The sequence below is a fragment of the Mirounga leonina genome, unplaced genomic scaffold (genome assembly GCF_011800145.1).
Source record: "Mirounga leonina isolate KUSES-001 unplaced genomic scaffold, KU_Mleo_1.0 Mir_93, whole genome shotgun sequence".
NCBI lineage: Eukaryota > Metazoa > Chordata > Mammalia > Carnivora > Phocidae > Mirounga > Mirounga leonina.
This window is the reverse complement of record NW_023270854.1, coordinates 7,726,649-7,752,480: the sequence shown is the minus strand read 5'-3', so window position 1 is coordinate 7,752,480 and position 25,832 is coordinate 7,726,649. Positions and strand designations below refer to the sequence as shown.

Below are 25,832 nucleotides of genomic sequence, written 5' to 3'. Positions count from 1 at the left end.
AGAGAAAGTTCCAGGTGTTTTACCAAACCTCCTCAATGGATTATTTTATTTAGCTTTCATCAAAAACTCTATATTTAACTCAGATTGGGAAACTGAGGCAAGAGAGGAAGAGTAACTTGCCCTAAATCATGTGGCTGGCTAGTAGTAGTGTCTGGATTTGAATCCACACCCTTCTCTCATGACTATTAGGCTCACTGCTTCTGGAGCCATGTTGCCCCAGTTCCATGGGCCATCTGGAGCCATGCTATTCCATAAACTCTCGACCATTCCAATGAAAACTATAAAAACCTAACATCAGGAGGAATCTTTTAAAATTCAAGAGAAGAAGAAAAGAGGCTACTATAACTGAATGCACTGGATGAAACAACTCTACCCAAGTGCATGAAAATAGTTATTATGGGAGATGATGACTATCTTTTTTTCATCTCCCTAAAGAAAAGATTTTTATCAGACCACAGAGGAGATGGGTTAGATGCAAAAACTTAAGGTATTTTTTCGTTTATGCAAAAAGATGAAGTTGTAATTCCTTCATGGAAAGTTTAAAAACCAGCCAAGCTAGTCTCTCTCCAGGGAAAGGTTCAGATGATGGATGTTGTTCTCTCCTAGTCACTAGGAAATCCTCCTACTGTGTCGACATAATCACAAACTGATCTTACTCTGTGTGTATTTGTTTACTTATAAAGACTCTCTTATACAATTAATTTAATTTTTTGATGTGTTAAGTTTACTATGTGAAACTGATGTTTCCAGGTCTTTCATATAAATTATTTACTCCTCAAAAGAAATCTGTGATGTAGATGCTATTACTATCCTCTTTTTACAAATGAAGAAACAAATCTATGACAGTGGATCTTTTGTCAAATCATCACTCACAAGGCTTGCTATATCATAATATAGATTAACTTTCCCAAAGAGGTCCAAATATATATATTGTTTATATAAGCCTAGAATATTCAATATGATGAAGAAAAGAGAACGAGAAACTTAGAGTCAGATGATCTGTGTTTTACTTGTGCTCAGCAATTTACCAGCTTTTGCATCTATAAAGTTCAGTCCTCTCCTCTGTAAAATAAAGATGGTGAACACTGTGGTTTGTTCTAGGTTGACCGACCATTCTGGTTTGCTTCATTCTCAGGAGTTTCCCCAGAATGAGGGATTTTCAGTGCTGAAACTGGGAGAGTCCCAGGCAAAGCAAAAGAGCCTATTGCTGTGAACATCAAAGTTGACAATAAAAGGAAAAATAAGTGTCTAACATTTTGCACACTGAACATTAAATTTCTTCCTATAGACACACACGTCAATGTGTCCACTGTCTTTTGGCTCCCGCCACACCTAACCAAGGCTACGCACGTCCACCAACCACGTTCACTTAACAATGTGACCATTCTGATCTCTAACTGGAAGCAACACAAAATGAGGCAGAGAAAGTGTGGGAAATGCCCCTGGACACACAGGCTCCGGGGTACTGGGTGTGAAGGAAGGACTTGGTTTCGTTCAGGCACACTGTGATCTCCTCTGGCTTCTCCCCAAGTCAGCACATCAGAAGCGGCAGGATTATTGTAAATGGTCAGGAAGACAGAGTTCTGAAGACCATTGTTTCAGCCCTTGGGTCATTTTTCATAACATTTCCATTCTAAGTTACAACCGGGTGACAAGGTAGAAAGAACAAGCGTTTCTTCCTTTGTGATGTTCGGCCATGATTACACATTCAAGTCCACTAATCTTTTTATCGCATTTAACCAAGTGGGACAATATATTCTACAGTTCAATTTAGCTATTCATGTAAAAGTGATGCATTTTCATGAAGCTAAATCCATCATGTCCAACATCTGTGACCCTCCGGAGATCCGTGCTGTCACTCACTCTCTCCTACCATGTTGCCCGTGTTCCCGGGTGCTCCTGTTGTCACAGCCACCCTCGGAATTTTTCATCAACCAAGGTGAAGCAGTAGAAAAATCCTTAGTGTCACTAACACCCTGGGCTCCTTCCCTCAATTTGCTAATTTGTTCAATTTCCATCCAGGGAAAGACTTGAGGGCAGCCCGTGATGGAGAGAAAGGGAAAACGACAGTTCTGTGTTTCAATTTAATTAGACAAATGCTTATTGACCATCCATTATTTGGAAAGATTAGTGCTAAATGCTATCAAACACTAAGAAATGAATAAAATGCAATCCCTGACATTTTGAACAGAAGGGAGGACAGCACAAAAATGATGAAGCTACAAAGCAGGCTGCAAGGCTCAATAGATGGTGACATCAGGTCTCTTTGCAGGGAGGGAGAACCAGGACAGACCTCCCAAAGGGGACACGTGTCCCATGCCTTGAATGAGCCACAGGAGTAAAGCCAAACATGGGGTTGGCTTTGTTAGCTACCCAAATGGGAAAGAGAGTCGGGTGTGTTCACAAAATGAGACTTGCAGTGTTAACAAAATTTGTTGACATTGGGGGCAGTAAAGTAGAAAATATAAATGAACATTAGGTTGGGGTCCCACTAATTGGGTGGAAGTCAGAACAATGGGCACCTTTGATACAGAGTTAATGAGTTTTAACCTTATTCTGGTGGCAGTAGAAAGACAAGAAAAGGTGTTAAACAGGAAGGATACTAGCTTTTAGAAGAGCAACCGGGAAAAGTCAGATGTGTTCGAAAGAAAGAGAGGAGACAGCTGGAGCTGGGAGCAGATTGGGAGCATTAACTAACCTCCAGGGAGTTGTAATACCAGCTCCAAAGAGGTGAGGCTGGGATATGGAGATGAGATAGAGAAACCTACCTGATATCCTATTAATACGCATGCACTTGCACGTGTGTGTGCGTATGTGCATGTGTGTGTGTGTGTGTGTGTGTTTGGAAATATTGCTGGGGTAGAAGAGAAGAGGAGATGGCTGTATTCCTTCCCTCTGCTAACAAGAGAACACTTTAGTTGGAACACAAGAATAAAGAGTAATTTCAATTCAATATGATTACAGCTAAGATTATGACAAATACCTAGATAAGTGAGTTGGTGAACATGAGACAGCAAGAAAGGGCAGAGTCAACCCAGAATATTCCAGCAAGTTCCCAAGTGTGCCACAGAGAGTAAAAGGTAGGAAACTTAAGTAGAGTTTGACTACCTACTCTCTCTAAGTTAGCCCCTTCCAACACACCTCTCTTCCTCAATAATTTTTTTAGGAATAGCATCTCTGTTGCTTGTTTCAGAGACTATACAACCATTTAAAAGTATGTTGTTTATTTATTAGAATGTGCACTCCATACATCTTGTTCACTACGGTTGCAATAGATATTTGATGCATGAATACATGAAGGCATTATTACTGCTCAACCCTGTTCTTCCCCTTCTCAGAATCCCTCCCTCCCTCTCCCTTCTCATCACACACATGCACGCACAGACGGACGGATGGGTGCATGCACGCACGCAAGCACACACACCACCCCTCGCCCAACACCCTCTTTTCCTTGCAGGAGGAGGAAGAGAGAGGACAAGGGAGATGCAGCAGAGGCTCCAGGCAGTTGGCTGCCCAGAATATGAAAGCTCTGCTAACATGGGAGCAGTTCCTACTAATTCTTAAATGAGCTACTCTAGCTTTCTCCTCTGATATTACCACAACTACTTCTCTCTTTTGTATGAAAAATACTCGAAATGCTGTATGTGAGTGCTAAGGCAGCTTGGCCTACTATTGGGTTATTCACAGAGAACCCCTCATATCAGGATGACTTAAGGGAAACAAGAATCAGGATGAGCTGCAATACTCACCTGTTATAAGAAATGACAATGACGATGGTAATTAGGATAACAAACAGCAACAATAAAACTGCCCCTCCAGCCACAAAGAGAATATACTGGTTATCAGTTTTACCTAGGAGGAAAAAAATATATAATAGGAATTAGGAATTCAGCTAAAGCCAGAAAAAAAACAGTGGGAAAATGAGGAAAGGGAACATTGATCAAATAGAGTAACAATTCAAAACGATCCAATGAAAAAACAGGATGAAAGTAAGGGAAAAAGAATTTTTACTTTAGAGTCTTCTAAATATTTGTGACTCCTCACAGATTTTTATTAGTTCCTTGATTCAGCTGAGTTTAACCTCTTAAGAAGAACAAGAATAAATTGGTGAAGGGAGGGGCGCCCGGGTGGCTCAGTAGGTTAAGCGTCCAACTCTTGATTTCGGCTCAGGTCCCAATCTCAGGATCGTGAGATTGAGCCCCGCGTCACATGGAGCCTGTGTAAGATTCTCTCTCCTCTCCCTCTGCCCCTCCCCCACCTCTAAAAAAATAAATAGGTGAAGGGGATTAAGAGGTACAAACTTCCAGTTATAAAATAAATAAGTCACAAAGATGAAAAGGACAGCATATGGAATATAGTGAACAATACTGTAATAACTTTCTACAGTGACAGATGGTAACTAGACTTACTGTGGTGACCTTTCATAATGTATATATAATTGTTGAATCGCCATACTGTATACATGAAACTCATTTAATATTGTATGTCAACTATACTTCAGTTAAAAATTTTAAAAAGAACAAGAATAGAGAGAGTGTATGTTTGAGACAGATAACCCTTCACTCTAAGGAGCTCCCAATCACATACATAAAATCTTTTGAAAAAAAAATAATAACTATCAGGAGTATATAAATGAAGGGATGCCTGGGTGGCTCAGTCGTTAAGCGTCTGCCTTCGGCTATGGTCATGATCCCAGAGTCCTGGAATCGAGTCCCACATTGGGCTCCTTGCTCAGTGAGGAGCCTGCTTCTCTCTCTCCCTCTGCTGCTCTGCCTGCTTGTGTTCTCTCTCTCTCTCTCTGTGACAAATAAATAAATAAAAATTTAAAAAAAAATAAAAAAAAATTTAAAAAGAGTATGTAAATGAAGATTACTTCTTTTTTTTTCTTTTTTTTTTTAAAGATTTTATTTATTTATTTGAGAGAGAGAATGAGATAGAGAGAGCATGAGAGGGGGGAGGGTCAGAGGGAGAAGCAGACTCCCCGCTGAGCAGGGAGCCCGATGCGGGACTCGATCCCGGGACTCCAGGATCATGACCTGAGCCGAAGGCAGTCGCTTAACCAACTGAGCCACCCAGGCGCCCCTGAAGATTACTTCTTAAGGCTGATAAATTAAGTACATTCACACAACAGTATAATTTTAAAAGTAGAATTTAAGAAATATTTTTCACTTAATCCGAGTTAATGATAAAAAGTAATCAGAAGAGTCGCTTAAGCGTCTGCCCATGGCTCGGGTCATGGTCCTGGGGTCCTGGGATCGAGCCCCGCATCGGGCTCCCTGCTCAGCGGGAAGCCTGCTTCTCCCTCTCCCACTCCCCTTGCTTGTGTTCCCTCTCTCCCTGTCTCTCTCTCTGTCAAATAAATAAAATCTTTTTTAAAAAAAGTAATCAGAAGAAATATGTTACTCTGACTCAGTGCTTAAATAGAAAGAACAATGGTCCAGGAATCTGCAATTCTCTCCCTGACTCTGTCACTCTTTAGCTGTGTGACCTCCAGCCAATCCCTTACCCTTCTCCGCATGCCTTTCTTCATCTGTCAAGTGACGACAATGACAAGAGTTCTAATTACATCACAGAATTGTGGTGAGACTCTAATGAGGTAATATTCAAATAAGCAATAAACTACTAGAGCAACATCCTCTCCGAAGCGAGATCTCAGTGAGGTCAGGGACCATTTTATCTTTAAAATGTCCTCCTGCGCATGAGGCTCCTCACCCACCACCTCCCACAGAGCTCCTTCCCAGGAGAAGAAACCCCATCAATTTGCTGTTACCAGAGGCTCCTGGGTGGTTCAGTCAGTTAAGTGGCAGACTCTTGATTTCAGCTCAGGCCATGATCTCAAGGTCGTGAGATCGAGCCCCACATCGGGCTCCATGCTCAGCAGAGATTCTGCTGGAGGTTCTCTCTCTCCCTCTGTCTCTGCCACTTTCCCTCTCCCCACCCCTGCTCTCTCTTTCTTTCTCTCCAAAATAATAAATAATAAATAATAATAAATATATAAATCTTTAAATATATGTATTTTTAAATATAAATATATATATTTGTCAGGACTGGGAGTGAATTGGAACCTAGGAGCTGTCCCCATTGCCCTCTCTCTTTGGGGCAGCAAACTCGCCAGTCTCCCCTCCTGCAGGAAGGGGCCAGGCTGTGGCTGATGAACAGCATGACTTCCCTCTAACCTTGAAAGTAAAGCCCAATGTTTGCTCTGTGATTCCCACACAGCCTGCAATCCTACAGCAACCTGAAAATCATGCTTTTCATCGGATTCTCCCTGATCTTTCCCTCAGATTACTTCTTCCTTCCTGACCTACTACTTAGGTGCGATTTTTTTTTTTCATGATAGGAGCTCAAAATCTACATCCACTCATTCTTTTGTACAAAGTGAAACTAAGTCAAATAATAAATATTATTTTCATTTTTCAAACTCGTTGAACCTATAAGGTGAATAAAAGTAGAAAAATGTGTGAACTTTAGAGACTTTGTACATACAGTCTAAGAATGGCTTTTGTGCAAATATGATGGAGAAAGGGAAAGCTAAATTTATTCAGACAAAAATACATTGAACCACTCCTACAAAAGGAACAATGAAATTTTCTCCCCATCAAATAAGAATCAGCTTTTTAAGCTCTTAGTACATTATAAAAAATAAATGAACAAAATACCTGAAATTATTTTGCATTGTAACATAGGACTATCAAAGGACCACACTTGTTATACTGAAATAATTTGAGTATCACAGATGCTAAGGTTAAATCAAACAGGCAATCCTGGTGAGAAAATGAAAGTTATGATTAAAATATTCATTGACAGTATTCTGGGAAAATTGTTTAACCACTTTGAAAATGCTATTTAGACTTTTGCTACAGTAAAAAAAAAAAAAAAATCTGGGTGGACTACAGCTCTAAATTTTTTCATGTAAACAGAAGAAAATATAAGTAAGTATTATTTAATCTCTGGAATGAGAAATGGCATAAAAATAAATAAATATATAGGATTCACCAGGTCAACTGAAAAATATCTGTAGTTAAAATGATCACAAGCAACATGTCAAGACAAAAGAACAGAACCTTTAACACATCCTTGCTATTAAGAAAAAGCTATAGGGGGGCCTGGGTGGCTCAGTCAGTTGAGCCACCGACTCTTGATTTCAGCTCAGGTCATGATCTCAGGGTCACGAGATCCAACCCCACCCCCTTGCCCCCCAGCCAGAGCCTACTTAGGATTCTCTTTCTCCCTCTCCCTCTGCCCCTGACACTTGCACACACACACACACTCTCTCTCTCTCTAAAAAAGAAAAGAAAAAGCTATAGAAGACAAAATGAGATACAAATAACTTACTATGAAAAAGTACATAAAGAACAAGCTTGCATAAGAGGAAGACTGTGGTCAGACTGAGCATCTCAAGCTCTCTTTGGAATAGTAGAAACTGCCACAACTGCATGCAGAAAGAATTCAGTCTCTGTGTGTCACAGCCTTTCACTAGGTGCTTACATATTTGATTAACTATTTTATTCTAAAGAAATACTCAGGAGGCGCCTGTGGCTCAGTCGTTAAGCGTCTGCCTTCGGCTCAGGTCATGATCCCAGGGTGCTGGGATCGAGCCCCGCATCGGGCTCCCCACTCAGAGGGAGCCTGCTTCTCCCTCTCCCACTCCCCCTGCTTGTGTTCCCTCTCTCGCTGTGTCTCTCTCTGTCAAAAAATAAATAAAAATATTTTTAAAAAAAGAAAAAAGAATATTCAGAAATGTGAACAAAGGGTTCTGTAAAACGCTTAGAACAGCAAAAAGAAAATCCTTATTTCCCCCCAGGAGACTAAGAGCAAGACGGTATGGCTGTGGTTCTCAGACTTACTTTGCATCAGCATCACCTACAGGCTTGTTAAGCCACAGATTTCGGGGCACCCCCGTCCGAACCTCTGATCCAGAAGGTCCTGGTGGGTCTGCATTTGCAGCTCCCATGCAACATCTATGTTGCTGATCTGAGGCCCATTCCTTGAAAACCTTGGCTATAGACACTTGGATGATGTATGTAAGAAATTCCAATGACATGGAAGACTACTGACTATAGACTCTAAAGTTAAGTAAAACTTCAAAACCAGCATTGACAATTTCGCCTGCTGTAATATCTCCATCAGGTATAGGACTTATGGGGAAAAAGTCTGCAAAGGGACAAATGCCAAAATATTCCAAACTTTCTAAAGGATGTATTGTTCTTTTATCAATCAGAAAAAAAAAATCATAGTATAAAAGTGTAAAGGCCTGCATGCTTAAAACAGAATAATCTGACAAGTTTTCGTGGTGATATTTAAAGTACAAGTTGTAGAGAACTTTTTTTGTAGAAGTATATTCAGAATCCTTAAGATTTAAGATAGCATTCCTTATTAAACTCTCAATTAAGTAGAATTAAGTAGAAACCATTGAAATGCACTGGTTATCTGTTTCACACTGTTCAATTATAAATCCAAATTTCAAATGTATCCTTCAGTGTAAATATGTTACCTCCTTTTAACCTCTTCTAGTAATATTTGACCTATTGGAGTCAGATCTGTGTATTCATTCATCTTTTAACACATAGTATCTCAAGCCATACTATGGCATTACAGATGAAATGGCGTGTAAAAATGAATTTGGTTCCTAAAGGAAAAACACCAGCTAGAGCAAAACTGCTTCTCTACTCGAAATACTGCTCTCACTCACTTTCCCCCAAGGTTTCACAGGTCTCACGGGGGAAGGGCTCAGTCCCACAACACTGCCCCCCTCCTGCGCCTGCAAATCCAATCACAAATCCAGGCCTCCCTACCCCTGATGGACTAACCAGGTATAAATCCAAGGTTCCCAGGATCTCCTCCTCGAGGTCGATAATTTGCTGTAACAGCTCACAGAACTCAGACAAGCACTTTACTTACTATTACTGGCTTATTAGAAAAGATACAACTCTGGAACAGCCAAATGGAAGAGACAAATAAGGCAAGTTAATGAGGACAGGGAGTAGAGTTGGAGCTTCCATGCTCTCTAGGGATGGGCCACTCTCCCAACACCTTCATGTGCTCAGCAACCCAGAAGCTCTCTGACCCTGTCATTTAGGGGTTTACGGAGGTGCCATTACATAGGCACAACTACTTAAATCATTGACCACTGGTGATTAAGTCAACCCCAGCCCCTCTTCCCTTTTTCAGGGGGATGGGGCTTAAAGTTCCAAGCCTCCCATCACGTGGCTGATTCCTCTGGCATCCAGCCCCCATCCTGAAGCTCTCCAGGTGCTTCCAGCCACCAGCTGCCTCATTAACTTGCAAAAAGACCCTCATCGCTCTGGAGATTCCAAGGGTTCTAAAAGCTCTTGTGTCAGGAACTGGGAACTAAGACCAAATATTATAGCAAAAGATGCTCCTAGCGCCCCTATCACTTGGGCAATGACAAGGGTTCAGGAGTTCTGTGAAAGGAACCAGAGGCAGAGATGATATATTTTAGTATACGTACCCAGTACTTGATTGATGGAGCTTACATTGTTTTTGGAAGGCCCTGGATAATTTAAAAACACACACGGAATGAGCATTTTCCCATAAGAAATAAAGGTAAAACCATGGGAGTCAGGTGGAGTCACTCACATTGCAGAGACGTTGCAATCTAGAGCCTCCCCGCCTGTAGCCAATCCTGCCTTGTACTCCTTTCCCTGCCCCACGGCTGTTCACATGAACAGTCAGTACCTGGCACCAGCCTGGTGTAGCCACACAACTCGCCGGGCCCTGCGTGACTAAAAACGAAAAGGAAAAGCAAAGGGTGTGCATGATTCAGGGAGTCAATCAATAGTTCCTAACACTCGCTTTTGCCTAAATTCTGCCAATAGATCTTAGGCTGAGTAATGTCAGCCCTCAAGCCCCTCTCTTAAAGAAAGAATTATTGTGTATTCTCAGCAGCCACTTTTTTGCTGATTTTTTTTTCATCCCAGTGCTGTCTTGATTCATAGGAGGACAAAAGTGTCGTGAACCATAAAGCCATTATTTTCCCTCCCATCAAAAAAGATAAATACAGTTAAAACAATTTAAAGCATGTCAGTGAAATATATAAATGAATAATTTACTCCAGTACTGCAACCCTCCAGGCTACGTTCCTGCCAGTGACAAGTATTTATGGCTGAGTTATAAACCTTTAGAAAGGCTCGTGATAGAAATGATGCCAGGTCCTTCCCCGAGAACCAGGCTGGCAAGAGCAGGCATTAAAGTCTGTTGTTTATCCTTTATTACAGTTTGAGGTGGGTTAGGGAGTGAGGAAGCAAAGTGACTCAGAACCTAAATAGCTGGACCAAACGACATGCTAGGAAAACCTCACAGATCCTGAGCCTCTAGCCAGCCCCGGATAGGTCATGGTAGATACCAGTTACAAATTATTCTTGCTTTCTTACTTCATTAAAAAGAGAAGCAGAAATATCAGATTTCATTCTATGTAGACAGAATATACAGTGTGTGAGTTCCCACAGGGTAGATATATGTGAGCTGACACACTATTACCAGGTTGATCCTAATTTGTGATCACTATATAACGTAAATATCCAATTAGACATTGATTTGCTGAAAAAATGGAGATTGAGGAGGGAAACCTTGGGGCCTAGTCCTACCTTCTAATTCTTTTCCCTGGAAGACCTCATATGAGACACTTGATCTTGCAGACACAAACTGCAAAATTATGATAAAATCAGCCCCAAGGATGGCTATGAGGCTTAGATAAAACATACAGAGGTGCCTTATATTTCAAGCACCATGTAACCTGTAAATTATTAATAGTATACTAATATTTTGTATACATGCATTCAAATTGGGTTAAAAAATAACTCACTTGTATTCTTTTCATGTTGAACTAGTCGTGTGTAGTAGGACGCTTGCTCATGCAGCTAAATACAGCCTCCTGCGCAAAGGCAGAGGTAGCCCTGATAAACACGGATAAGGTAATTGTAACTTCGTGGGACCATTGGATATAATGGTAGCCCAAAGTCTGTTGAACTTTCCTGTATGTCTGAAATATACATCAAGTGGATGCTGATATGGTAATATTATTCCAAGTTTTCAAAGGTCAACTTGCTTTGTGCAAATCAATTTTATACTCTTTGTATTTCAGAAACCTTCTCATGTTTTATAGCAAGAAGATCCTAGGGAATAAATTATTTTCAGAGAATTAAAGAACCATGACATCAGCCTCTAATCTTTCTTCTGAGTGAGAAATAACTACTCTTCCTCAAAATGAAAGTATTATCCGATTTTAACTGAGAAATATACAGCACATAAGAAAATCTAAACCATAAACATGAGAAACAGAAGCATAAGAGGATATAAACAGAAATGTAAGAGAATCTAAATCATTGTCCTGGAGCAAACCAATGAGAGAAGCAAGTTTCCAACCCCATGTACAATTTTTGCTATACCGATTTTGCCTCTATTGATGGAAAATATTTCCCAAATGACTTAAACACTTAAAAATGTTATATCAGTTGAGATACACATAGTCTAAGATAGACCATAAAGCTTACCTACTTGGTATAGGAAGGCTGCATTAGCTCCATTTTCTGGTGTCTCTGTGGGCCATGCTGGTCTACAGTGATTGGTGTATGGCCAGGGCATCTAAGTCAGAATAGGAGGCATAAGGATGGCGAGTATCTTTGATTTGGTCCACTTGTTGAGAAAACTTTCATGGCTGACTCTGTCATATTAGATGTCTCATCTTTTCACCCAAGTATTTCTTGGTCTTATGCTGTATTTCTTGTATTTTCATGAACCTCAACTTTCATGAACACATATTATTTAAAGGAGACTGTGTTTTATGCATCATAAGTCAGAATGTCAAGAACTGCACAAATCTTGCTCACCTTTTTAGTGAATTAAGTGTGCCAAAAAGTTAAAGGAACGGGCCAAAGACTGCTTTCCTTAGAGAGGCCTGCATGCAAGGTTGGCCATTGGCTAATGTGTGGGAACCTGGATTTTTGGAGCGTTTCCACCGTTCCCTAACTGTTAGGGTGGTTTACTGTGTCTAAATTGTTTATACAAACCGTGTGGCTTATGCTAAACATCTGCTTTCTTTCTGTGAAATCTGTCAGGCCTTCTGATTTTGCCCCATGTGCTTTTTACCTTTGCTGATCTGCTTTGCATTCTTCTGCTGTAGTAAATCAAAGCCATCCCTTGGGAATGCAATCATCAAGAAAGAGACCTCCTAATTCTGTGGGAGGGTAGGAGCCTAAGCTCCAAGGTACAAAAGAACCTCCTGGCTTACTGGTGTAAGCAGCTCATTTTTCCTTTAGATAGAGCCAACTAGCTAACACAGATGGTCATCCCAATTACCAGGTGAATTTAGGTTCAATTCTGTGTGACAAATGGTGCTGTCAAGTCCTCTTATCTGAGGACTAATTACTGTTTACATTGAGAACATGTTTGTAAATGGGTCCTATCTGCTGGGCCCCATAAAAGGTGAGATTTCTGTCTTTGCACTCTCTTGGCAGATTGCCTGCAATACATATCAGAATTCTGGTTTAATGTTTATTTAATAATAAAATTGTTTTCTGTCTCTTTTGTAGAGCAGTTTTCTGGGGAAGGAGGAGATTTTGCTTCTAATTATAATTCCCCAACACGTTGTTATTACTGTTGTTTAACCAAGTGTAACTCTACAAACTATGGTGTCACTATTATGTGTATCCACGAGGATAGAACGGGAAATTTTTCAAATGCTCTACTGAAATCAAGATAAACATTTCTGCCATGCAATAAAGCACAGTAGGCATACCATACTATTTAAAAATTTTATGTATTTGGCTGTTCAATATCAAGGTCCATAAATATGAGAGAACATAACTATTCAAGTATTTTAATATTGAAAATAAACCTTCCTTTTTTTTAGGAGGTTTTGGAGGTCAAATGCTCTCTGTCCTTGAGGGTGAGGCACTAGAATTCTGCTGGTATATAAGCATTATATACTGCTTATAACTCCAGTTCTGGGTTCATTGGTCTTTACAAGAACAAGAGGAAAGGCAGTTATATCTACAAGAACTAGAGTGAGAGCAGGATTTGAGAGGAAGGAGAAGGAAGGAGGAACATAAGCTGGAAGAAGGTTGTGCTTGAAAACTCAGAGCAGATTCCCAGTTAGTTGCTCAAGGGAGTAGGCTTCCCCACAAGGGGAGAGTCTAGTGGGCAGATCTGGCACAGACCTTTGCAAAGCTAAGAAGCCATGGGAGAGCTGAGTGATCACCAGTTCTCTCCAGCAAGAGCATGGACTCTCCTTTGTCCAGAGGTTACTCCTAAAGTTCCCCTCATCTGTTCCTGGTGTGGACTTGACTTCATCAGCCAACAGCACTTCCCTCCAGACTTAAATACCTGTTATCTAACTTTGTCCCTTATATGGCTGTAAAGAAACCCTCCCTGACACAATTTCATAATACCCACCAGCCCCAGAAAAGGGGACAAGTCAGGGGAGAACCCCACACAGCACCTGTGATGACCTGAGCAAGCCTCACCAAGCATGCAGAGCTGGACGAAAATTGTGGGAGATCAAACCCCCATTACTTTGCCTACACTTGCTCTATATGTTGGGTCAGTTTGAAATCTAGCGTACCTAAAGGGGGGTGGAAGGGGGGACAAGTCTATGAAACTCTCCATAGCCAACTTTTACTGTGATGCATCTGTTGACGATAGTACTGACTTTTTTCTTTCACTTGGAGCAATATCCTGCCACAGTTAAGAACAAGAACTTTGAAGCCTTCCTGCCCTGCTATGGATCCTAGCCCCTCTCCTTCCTAGCCATGAAGCTTTGAAAAAGATTGCTCATTTCTCCTCCTACCAAATGTTCACAGGTACCTTCATTTATAAATGTACACATGCACAGAGATTAAAAAGTGTAGAATTTATCCAGTGCTCTGTATAAGGCATGGAAAACTGAAAGCACATTCACATCATTATTACTGATAATAATCAATAATTCTACTTTGCAAGCCTATATTTTTCTGTATTTGTGAATTTGTCTCCTATGTGGTCTGCATTTGGGGTCATCTGCACACATACTGTGTCCTTGAGCTTCTTCAGTAGGAAGCAAAAGAAAACATCCCACCTTTTGTTAATATGGTCTCCTCATCTCAGTATCTACTCTGTATTTGCCATGTCCATCATAGTGATAATAAGGATTTTTCAGTTCACTCCCTATTCACCTCAGCTAAAGCCATTTCTCAGTCTCCATCAATCCAATGGAGAGTATTAACATTTCCACCTTGTATCTGTGGAAGAATCTCTTCTTGTGGGTTAATCAAATAAAATGCTACTCTTACATTTAAAAAATTATGAATATCACAGTTACTTGTGAGTTCTACTGAAAGTGAATTAATTCCAGAAATAAATTTTAGAGTGGTCAACGAGTATTGGAATATATTTATTTTTAGAAAGATATCCAAAAATATCTCTGTTGAATACATGCCTTTTGAAAATCCCTGAATTGGAAAAAGAGAGATACCATAAGATTTCACTTATATGTGGAATCTCAAAAACAGAACAAACAAACAACCGACAGAAACGGACTCCTAAATTCAAAGAACAAACTGGTGGTTGCCGGAGGGGAAGGTAGGGATGGGGTAGACAGGGGGATGAGTGAAATAGGTGAAGGGGATTAAGAGGTACAAACTTCCAATTATAAAATCAATTAGTCATGCAGTAAAAAGTACAGCATAGGGATGATAGTCAATAATATTATAATAACTTTGTGTGGTGACTGAGGGTACCACATTTACTGTGGTAAGCATTTCATAATGTATATAATTGTTGGATCTCTACATTGTATACCTGAAACTAATATAATATTGTATGTCAACCATACTTCAATTAAAAAAAATCTCTGAATCATTTCAGTGTAAAGAACATTAAGTTTCTTTGAGGTTCAAAGATGTGTCTCTACAATGACAGATTTATGTTTATTCTTCATTCGCTGTCCTTTTAAATAACATAGTCCTCCACAAACCTACTCGGTCACCTAGTATTTGTCAATATTTGTCAAAGAGGTCAGTGCATGTTTGAAATATTTCAATTGAAGTCAGTAGTAGCTGTCTGACTACTTGAATCATAATAATTAAAACTAAAATTGCTATTAAGAATGAAAGGCCATTAATCTTATATGAAGAACTAATTTTTTTTTAATTTTAAGTAATTTTCTACTTGCCTTTGGGGAAAACTTCACACAGTCATCTATGTTCAGTCTCTAATAAGGCTCTCAGAGACAACCACAAGCTGTTCACAATTCCCAGATGCTTTAAATTAAAAAAATCCCATGCATGACAAAGAGTATAAAAGGCTGTTTTGCAGTTGGAATCATTAGGCACGTCTCTCAACATGGATTTTAAGGGGGAAGAAGATCAGTACATTTGTCTGAACTTGAATTCCTAGCTGTACTCTTAAGTTTCTAGGGTGAGGAAAACTTCATGAAAATTGTTGGAAATTCAGGTGAGGATAAAGATGCTCTTAAAGAAAAGCAGTCCCTAAGAATTAGTGCTTTCTAATTTACATTGTTTATAGTGGTATAAAGCAAGGGTAATTTGTGCTCCCTTTACATGGATGAGGTAGCAATACACACCCAACAATGCTCCTCGGTAACAGTGTCATCAAAACAACATGAGGTCTTGAAGAATTTCCTTCCCTCTGATGTTAACTTGTCATAATTATATTATTCCATTCCCTACCTTGTTTATCTACAAAACATGGTATGTATACAAAAAGGACTGCAGGCAAACATTCCAGGATTTTGTGCATTAGGAAAGATGAATAAATCAATACGTGGGGCTTACAAAACAAACTAACTAGTTAGCTCCCCTTTTTTTTTTTTTTTAAACACAATGTCTCCTAAAAGAACTGATTTGAGCAGAGGCAACTATAAAGACACGGAGACATAATAGGCCATGATTGAGTAATCAACTTACTTGTGATGTTGGAAACAGTATGTTTCATTTGGACATCCAGTTATCACCCAGAATTTTAAAAACAACTCAAATGAGCTGAAAATTGCAGTTGATCCATTTTGGTAGAGACTGTTTTATCTTGTGAGCAGTGACACTAGTGCTTTTGGATTCTGGTGCTGTGGTTCTAATTATATAAAGAACTGTCAGGAACATTATTTTCTATGTAGGTGAAGATATTAAAAAGCTGAAGTTCATCACACTATGTCATGGAAATAAATGTATTTGACATTCCGGTGCATACCAGCTCAGACAACACCCATGCCTACAATATTCAGACCTATCATAAATTCATAAGGATGGGACAGAAGGTTCCGGATGAGTGGATCCTTAAAAAAAGAATTCTCTTGTCTACATCTGACACTGTTCAGGAACCCAAATCATCTGGGAGCAAACTGGATGCATTTTAGTGGAAACTAAAGGCCAGAGAAACAAATGAAGCTCATTTCTCTTCCTCCATGTTCTTCTAGTCCAACTCAGGAGCACTGAGTCCCAAAGTCAATCTCCATCAAGCCATGTATAGGCAAGCACCCTACTCGTCTATGCTCCTACCTGTTTGTCAACCCTATACCTCACAGAAGAAACATATGGGAAGATTCCCTTGGCTGTGGCCCCATCATTTCCTAGTGAATACTTCTGTAATTTTCATTTATAAACCCCATCCACCAGATCCAGTGACTTGCAATTATCCACCATTTATATAAAACACACAAAACAAAATAAAGTTACGAAAGGAAATAGGCTTTTTTGAAAGATATAAATGTAAACAATATTCATGAAAGTTTTCTCCCCAAACATTGCAACTGATCTCCTCAGAGTTTAGGTTTCTTTGATCAGCTATCACTAAACCTCAAATGTTAAATGTTGATGAAGGAAACCTAGAAATAGTCTAGCTAGAAAACTTGAAAATAAAATGGACACATTTTAGAATATAAGTAAAATATGTAGAAATATACTGGGATAGATAAAAATATTAACATACAAAGAATCAGTTGAGAACACTTAATGAGAATATTCTGGAAAGATATTTTGACACCTCTAAGCAAAGATGCCATAATCCCTAATCTCAAGTAATTTCTAACATAAGTCTCTAGACGACTGCAAACAAATGCAATTATTAAGTGACTCAATGGTATACATTTCCAAGTTACAAAAGTTTGAGAAATTCAAAATGTTTAATACTTCAATGGCAGGGAAGTAGTTTGGGCTAATGTGGAAAAATCATGAAGTTGGAGGAGATCTGACTGAAACTCTAAAGGAAAGGAGGTAAATGTGATGAAAACTAGTAGGTTGGTTGGGAAAAAGAGAAAGTAGGAACGTGTGAGTGACTAGCAAGGCCTTGGCAAGCGCAAGCTGACATTCTAACCAGACTAACCTCTCTCTGCCCCCGTCCAGACCACGTTTGTGCCAGCCAAGGTGGGTAAGGAGCCTGTGCTCCCCACCCACCAAGCCTGCACACCAGCTTTGCGGTCTGCAGCAACCTGGAGGAGGGGGCACCCTTTTTCTAATTTGCCGGCCCAGGGAAGGCACCATTAAATTTGTCTGTCTGGAGTGGGCTCCGTTTTGTGCCCAACGATCTAGTATGTGAGTTCGAGCATTCATGCACTGACTGTTACAACTGACTTACAATTAGATTCCTCTGTCTCATTTTCTCTCTTTGATTCTGCACTCAATGATTTCATTTTCACGTCCTTGAATACCATTTTGCCATTTTGGTGGCTTTCATTGCTCTTATATGAGATCCAGAACTATTCCCAGTCATCACCTAATTAAACCTCCCTCCTTTTATATTAACCCAGAATTCAAAATCTCTGTACCAACCTAGTCATTTGCTTGCAGTCACCCACACACAAGTTCTTCATCCCTCCTCCACCCTCCCCATGCATGTTTTGTGTTACTTCTCGTACTTTGTCTCTTTTCTACACTCTGATCATCAATTGGAACTTGGTGGTTCAGCTGAGTGGCCTCATCGGGGGCGGAAGATCGGACAAGGACATGAGTAACAATACTGCTTGGCAGCGGCAAACAGAAGTTTGCTCAAAACTAGTCTCCTCCGGAAACTTTCTGAGAGAGCTGATTTCATTTCTTTGATCCACATTCTTTTTATAATCAGTAAGCTCAGTTGTAACAGTAGTCTCAACATCATTTAGTTCATATTAAAAGGCTTCCCAAATTCTTTAGGTGGAAATGAAGATGCTTTTCTCATGACTAAGGACAATCTAGATGACATGTAGGGCCCCAAATAATCTTGGTCACTGTCAGTATATTCACATTTCCCCCTGTTCCTTGCCGCTGTGGTCTAGGCAAGTTTCAAATTCAAAAAAGTCAATCTGGAGCTATTTCAAACTACTTCCCAGGTCCTGAGTGCAAAGGACAGGAGGCAAACATTTTTCACTCAGCAAAGATAGTCAATAGGAAATTCAGGCTCAACCCACGCTTCTGCTACTCAATCCCTCTGTTCAAAATATGTCAAGAACTGGATATAGGGGACATTGGCTGACATTGTGTTATCTTCTGGGTGACCTCTGAGTACCTAGTACTTGTCTGAAGATGAACACAAGCACAGGAAAGAGCCCTGTGTGTGTAGAATATGACAGTCATGAAAATCTCTCTTCTGGATCCTATAAAAGAAGTTGATGGGAGGCAACAAAAGGATGCATAGCAGTTTATAAAATCTGTGTCACAATCACCTCTCTCTTGACAGTTGAAATAAATTAAATCTGCTCCACATCTTTTACCTGTCTCTCTGCTTTAATCCCTACATTGATTTTTGACCAAACAGCCTCAAGACTTGAAATAATCAAATCACATCAGATCAAATGCAAGTGATCTATTTCTGCTTTTCCATCTGACTTTTTTATTTTCAATCTTACATTTATTTACTTATATTTATTTTAAAAAGGAATTAAACCAAAACATAAAGTCAATAGCTGGGCATTTTACATCAATTATAACTTTTTACTAATAAGCCCTGTTGATCTTCTTATAACCTGCCAATTGAATATCAAAAAGCCATTTTGCAAGTGTTTAAAACACATGGACACTAACAATACTCACCATTACATTCAGTCACCCTCATATCGTTTACAGCTTATATTATAGTTTTGTGCAAGAAATTTAGTCATGTCTGGACAAATGAAAGACATTTTTATGAATTAGTAAAAGTTAAATAACTATACCTCCTAAAAAATTTGTTACCTCTATTTTTTTCTATAAATTAAGATGTTTATAATTATTTTTTCAACATATAATGTAAAAGATTTTATTTTCTATTTGTTTGAAAAAGGTTCTTTATGATATCTTTCTGAATAGAAATTTTCCTTGCCTTGGTCTCTGAGAGAAAACTAATGACTTTTTTTTCCCTTGGCCAAGTTTAAAAAACATTTCTCTAATGCAAGGTTTTTGTTTTTGTTTTTAAGGTACAAAATATTTTGTATATACATCTGAAGGAATGGAGTCAACACTTAAAATAAAGTAACTCTGTTAATTTTTCTCCCCCACATATTCCATTACCCCTCTCTTTTATGTTAAGTTCTCAGAACAATTTCGGTCTCGCCCACAACCCACGCTGCCATAAGAGAAGCATAGAAGGCTTGATGGGGTCCAAGGTGATTATGTATGAGAAAGTGCTGTCCTTTGCCTATGTCCTCCTTAGCACACACAGCTGCTGCAGGTATGAACCCTGTTGTTCTTCCTTTCCAATGCAGGAATAGACATCGGTCTGCAGTATAATCAGTCTGTAAAAGGACAGCCAAATCCCAAGAAACTTTGGCTCTAAAAGTCTACACACAGGCCAAGGCCCGTTGCTGGCTGGAAGCACATGAAAGAATGGGAGAGAGAGACAGAGAGAACGGTGAAAGGAAAGAAGGAAGGAAGGGAGGGAGGAAGGAAGGGAGGAAGGAAAAAGTTAATACAATTTCTGTCACCAGCAAAAATGGCTTCTTCTGACATGTTCCTCTGCTGTGAGAAAATGTGCAAGAGGCCGACCCTGGAGAGCCTGAGACCACCTCCCTCTCACTCCGACCCCGCCACACACTTCTCTCGAGGCCTCTCTGCACTTGCACTTCGGGAAGTGAAAAGTTACTTTTTCTTACTCTCACATGGGTTCTGCGGGGCCTGCAGTTTACACGATTAGGGCTTCATTATGACACAGGAAACAAATTACTAATACAAAATCGGTGCTGGTCCTTGGGGGAAGCCTGCTAAGGTTGAAAGGCCCAGAAGGCTAGTCTGTTTCTGCTCTGAGGGCCGAAAACAATGGAAGGAATCAAAGCCCTGAGCTCGCAAAGGAGTAACGTTATCAAACATTTATTAAATTCCATTCAACTCAACACTGACTCAGCAAATACCAATCCAGCACCATTTTATTATTGCTGAGGATATACGAGGATTATAAAACTTAGTCACCACCATCACGACGCTGCACTGTGGTTGAAAACCAACAGAAGTTATCCAGCTGAAACTCGCAGGCTGTTAATACCATGTATTTTTTTAGGCTTACCACTTACTTTTTTAATTTCAGGAATGTGGCAGATCAAGAAACTGGAAAGATTTATAATTGCTAAATCTGGGATTGATGGAGTAGCAAGATAAAGAAAAACCAAATCCTAGCATTCAATGACCCACAACTTACCCAAGCTCCAATGTTAAAAAATATTTTGAACAACAGAGTCATGAAAAAAGACAACAGAAACCAATCCACCGTGGTTGGCCTTTTCCACTTTTGACCCTGGAAGACGTCCCTGACGTACTCACCATCAGTTACAGTCAACCTCAGTGCGAACATTTCAGGGGGCTCGTTGTCCCCTGCGTGGGCCCTGAAACAGCAGCGGTAAAGCCCTGAGTCAGAGGCCATGACGTGGGGCATGATGATGAAGGTGCTTCTCATGCCCTGATTACAGTCACTGAGTATCTGTCTTTGGTACTTTGAAGTATAACTCTTCCCTTGGGACAAGTTGCAGCTCGCCAAGAGGTCGATCTGATGGGGCTGGATCTTTTCCCACATAACCTGGTGTATTGGCCACTTCTGTGGTAGCTGACAGGTGAGCGTGACATTTTTACCAGGTTCTGAGACGATGTGGCTATTTGATGGCACAGCGATCTCAAAATTATCTGAAAACAAGAAGCAAGTGATTACACATAGGTCCTCAAATTTGGGGGTGCAAAGGTAGGAGCTGCCCAGAAAGTTCTATCAAAAGTTTTGGTGATGTTATTTAACACAATTTCATCAACTGTAATTGATATCTTCATGACACATTTTTGTAAGGAAAAGACCTTTGAAAGAGGCGAGTAAATAAATAGAAGAGAGGATATAGTTGTTCGCACCTATTCTCTTAAGTTTTTCATGGTTAACCATATAACAAGAAGTGTAATCAAAACCCCTGGTGCTTTTCTTGGTAACGATCTTATCAAGAGGCTGAATTTCACAAGACTATTCTGTAGTAATGCTGGGCTGGTGACTCAAAGATTGTATCCAGATCGTAATCACTGATTTTAATGGTCATTGAAGAGATAACAGATCATTTTCATTTGAATAAATACCTATATAAACTTATCTTTCAGATATACAGGTTGTTTTAGGCGTACATAGAGTAGGGGTCCACATGTGATTTAAATCCCTATGTACCAAGAAAGTCCTTCAATATTTTCCCACTTTCCTACCACCAAAGTTAAGATACCCAGCACAGAGCACTCAGTAAATAAGCACCAGATAGTTCTGGGCCCCCTTCTTGACTTCCAATTGAAAAAGAAAAGAAAAGAAAAGAAGAGTAGAGGGGACAGGAGAGGAGATTAGACACCACACTTGAGAGAAGAAGAAATTGAGTCTAAAACACAGTAAGGTATTTGCTGTCTATATTAAACTAGAATACTATGTCTACAATAGTTTCATCTCCACCAAAAACTAGCTTCTTTTCTTCAACAAGTGGTTCCATTGGTCAAAATGTTGTTGAAAAGAGAAAACCACAGCACTCCAGTTTTTCAATTTGTAATCGTATAACTATTTATCAAATTAACACTTAATCCACATAACAGGCACACAGGAAGCATTTTATCTCTAAATAAAAAGACAATGGAAGAACAGGGGAATAAAAAAGAAGGAAAGGGAGAAAATTCATAAGACATGGAAAAAATAAGAAAATAAAAGTCTAAAGAAAACAAAGGAGAAACTAAAATAAAATTAAGACAGTGAAAAGAAGATACGAGAAAAGAGAAAAAAAATGAGAGACAATATAAATAAAAGGCTAAATCAGATACACATACACTGTACTGGGAAAATAAAAGGAAATAAAAGAAAGGAAAAAAAGACAAAGACACAAATGTTTGTGTGAGCCATGCTTGACCCTCAAAAATTGGCGGTAGGCTAGCCCTGTCCGTCCTGAAGTTTGTTTTCAGTTCTGCACACCTGCTGTTTAGTTGTCTTCCTCTGTGGGGCCACCCTCCACCCATCTCAGGAGCTTGATGTGCCCATGTAACAAAAACCTGCTCTCAGAAAGCGATGCCGTGTGATGTTGGCTCATGTATAAAGGGGGATCTTCTCTTAGGAGTGTCTGCATTGGTTCCAGGAACAAATGCACAAAGCAGTGAAGGCAGTCTCCAATGCTGAATAGCCAGGCATCAGGGTCTCGGGTGGAGCTGTCCTCCAGGGAGCCGGGGAGGTTCACCAGCCCAGGCTTTATGTAAGGACCCAGATCCACCTGTCAGTAGACACAGACGGAACTGAAAGAAGCAGGCCCCCGCTCAGAGGCAGGTGGTTCTGAGGCACAGAGCAGCCCCCAATTAACCTTCCCAGATGAACAGAATAGCTGGCTGGTGTCAGATGAAAACCGAGACCCAGAGGAGGTCTGCAGAGCCTGCCTGGCCTCTTCTGTTGCTTGCTGTCTGCTCATGTCACCTGATCCTCCTGCACAGCCCATGTAAGGTGACAGGAAATGTGTCTGAAAAACCCCCCACACAAGAGACCCTGGCATCCTGACATGCTTGGAATTGGAAAGCACATCTACTTAAAATAGGGATCAAAATGTTGTAGTTGATAGGGAAGAAAAAGTTTGATTAGAACCTTAAAAATAGAAACAAAAATAATAAACACCAGTTAATTTTATATTTCTATTTAGTGATGTATTAATCCTCAGCATAAACATAGAATAGACTGTGTTTTGTTTTGTTTAAAAGACTGTTTTTTAAAGCAGTCTTATGTTTACAACAAAACTGAGAGGGAGGTACAGAGATTTCCCACATACTTCCTCTCTCCCCCCACACAGAGCCTCCCCATTATGGACATCCCCCATCAGGATGATACATTTTATACCAAGTAGGAACCTATATTGTCACATTATAATCACCCAAAGTCCAGAGTTTATATTAGAGTTCACTTCTGGTGTTATACATTGTATGAGTTTGGACAAATGTACAAGGACACATATCCACCATGATGTCATATGGAGTATTTTTGCTGCTCTAAAAATCCTCTGTGTTCTGCCTATTCTTCCCCCTGACCCCACCTCAACCCTTGGCAACCACTGATCCTCTTACTCCTCCATACTTCTGCCTTTCCCAGAATGTCAGAAAGTTGGAATCATACGGCAAATAGCCTTTCAGATTGGGTTCTTGCACTTGGTAAGGAGCATTTAAGGTTCCTCTATGTATTTTCATGGTTTGATAGCTCACTTCTTTTTAGTGTTGAATAATATTCCATTGTCTGGATGGTGCGCAGTTTATTTATCCATTCACCTACTGAAAGACATCTTAGTTGCTCCCAAAACAATTGGCAATTATGAGTAAAGCTTCTGCAAACAACCACATGCAGGATTTTGTGTGGACACAAATTTTTAATTCCTTTGGGCATATATCAAGAAGCACGATTGCTGGATTGTATGGTAAGAGTATATTTAATTGTGCAAGAAACTGACAAACTGCCTTCCATAGTGGCTACCCCGTTTTCCATGCCCACAAGCAATGAATGAGGCTTTGTGTTACTTCCGTCCTCATCAGCACTGGGTGTTCTCAATGTACAGGATTTTGTCTGTTCTAATAAATTTGTCTGTGTGTTGTTTTTACATGATTTTATTACAGAATAATATGATGAAATTCTCTGTACTTTGTATATGATTTTTCTGACAAGATAACAGATCATTTTAAAAAATTATCTCAGGGCTTCATCAGCTTTCCCAAGCACCACTCAATCCCTAGGGACCCCCAAACATTCCTGGGTACAGCTGTGCATCATGCCACCGCCCCGGGCTGCCATCACGTCCCCAGCTGTGAACCTGTCCTCCTTCACCCTTCTCACCAGCAGTGGCTCTGCGTGCAGTGTGAACAGCCCTGTGTCATCACTCATCAACTTCACAGAACCCTGAGTCCATTTACTAGAAGCTTCATAGGCCCAGGCCTCTGTGTAGACCTTTACATATCACTCTATACTTAGGACCTAGAGCAGTGTGTGGCAGAGAGCAGAGAAGTCAAGAGATCATTTTTGAATAAAAAACGTATTTGTAATTTCACTTTGCAGTCAATGTGTGTACCCACTGATCTGGGGCAGGGGGATATTTACATCCACAAAACCTCTCATACTGAGAAATGTGTTTGAAATCCTATGTGTAATGCCTAAAGGAATTAATTGTTCCAGGCAATGATCATCAATGTCTGCAAATTCACAAAAAGCCCATTCATGTCTCCACAATGCCACCCTGAGAATAGTAGCCTTGCCAAAATAATCCAGTCTGACCCGGCTCAAGCCTCTAAATCTAACCTACCAATTTACAGAACTCCAAAGAGCAGAGACACGTGTCCAGTGAACCCCGGGCAAACAATCCCTGGGAACACGAAAACACAGAACTCCTCAGCTCCAAACAGGATGTCTCCCATCCCTGAAAACCAGTTTTGGACCCTGGGGTGCTTGCTGACTCATCCACCTTTCTTGTCTAGTCATTCAAAGTCCTGGGAGGAATCCACCGCTCCCGACTCTGCCTCACTTCTCATGTATGCTTCAAGGCACCAAGGAACCGCTCCTGCCATTCTCCAGCACGGCAAGTCATGCATGTTCTTGACCTTGAGTACTGGATGCTACTCTGTCCTGGAAACCTCTGGCCTTCTGTGACCCTGCATGTCCCTGCCTGTCCTCTTTCCTTTCTGACCTTCCAGCACAGTCTTACTCAGGGGTCCTTCTGCCTCCGCCGGTCTTTTAAAATGTTGTTGTCTCCCCCCACTCCTCCCTCGGGGTTCCAATGCCCATGCCCCTCCGCTCACCATCCCTGGGTAATCCCTCCTACCTGCAATTTCCAAACATCTCCTACGTGCGGATGTCCAAATCCACCAGCCCTGCTCACTCAGACCTCTCCCGGGGTTTCCAAAACACAAGACAATAACTTGCTCTTATGATGTTTAAAATAGGCTAAAAATTAAACAGCCAGAATGGCCCCAAGCTCTCTGCAGGAGCACTATTACTCCAGTTAATTAGAAGTGGTAATAGTGGCTTCACACATTCCCACTGTGCCTAGACTGTGTATGTGCTCAAGAGAGAGCTTTCCTCTTTTGCAAAGCAAAGGAAACAGTTAACAAAACCAAAAGACAACCGACAGAATGGGAGAAGATATTTGCAAATGACATATCAGATAAAGGGCTAGTATCCAAAATCTATAAAGAACTCATCAAACTCAACACCCAAAGAACAAAGAATCCAATTAAGAAATGGGCAGAAGACAAGAACAGACATTTTTCCAAAGAAGACATCCAAATGGCCAACAGACACATGAAAAAGTGCTCAATATCACTCGGCATCAGGGAAATCCAAATCAAAACCTCAATGAGATAGCACCTCACACCAGTCAGAATGGCTAAAATTAACAAGTCAGGAAACGACAGATGTTGGCGGGGATG

At 40.3% G+C, this 25,832-nt stretch overlaps 1 protein-coding gene across 1 annotated transcript in view; it reads right to left on the bottom strand.

Annotated features, from left to right (window-relative positions):
- CD226 (CD226 molecule) overlaps positions 1 to 25,832 on the bottom strand; it is an 80,231-nt gene that overhangs the window by 6,854 nt on the left and 47,545 nt on the right. Inside the window, exons 4-5 of the mRNA XM_034996349.1 lie at positions 20,715 to 21,071; positions 3,750 to 3,852 (exon numbers count right to left, since the gene is read on the bottom strand). Coding sequence (XP_034852240.1) covers positions 3,750 to 3,852; positions 20,715 to 21,071 — 460 coding nt within the window. The remainder of the gene's footprint in view (positions 1 to 3,749; positions 3,853 to 20,714; positions 21,072 to 25,832) is intronic.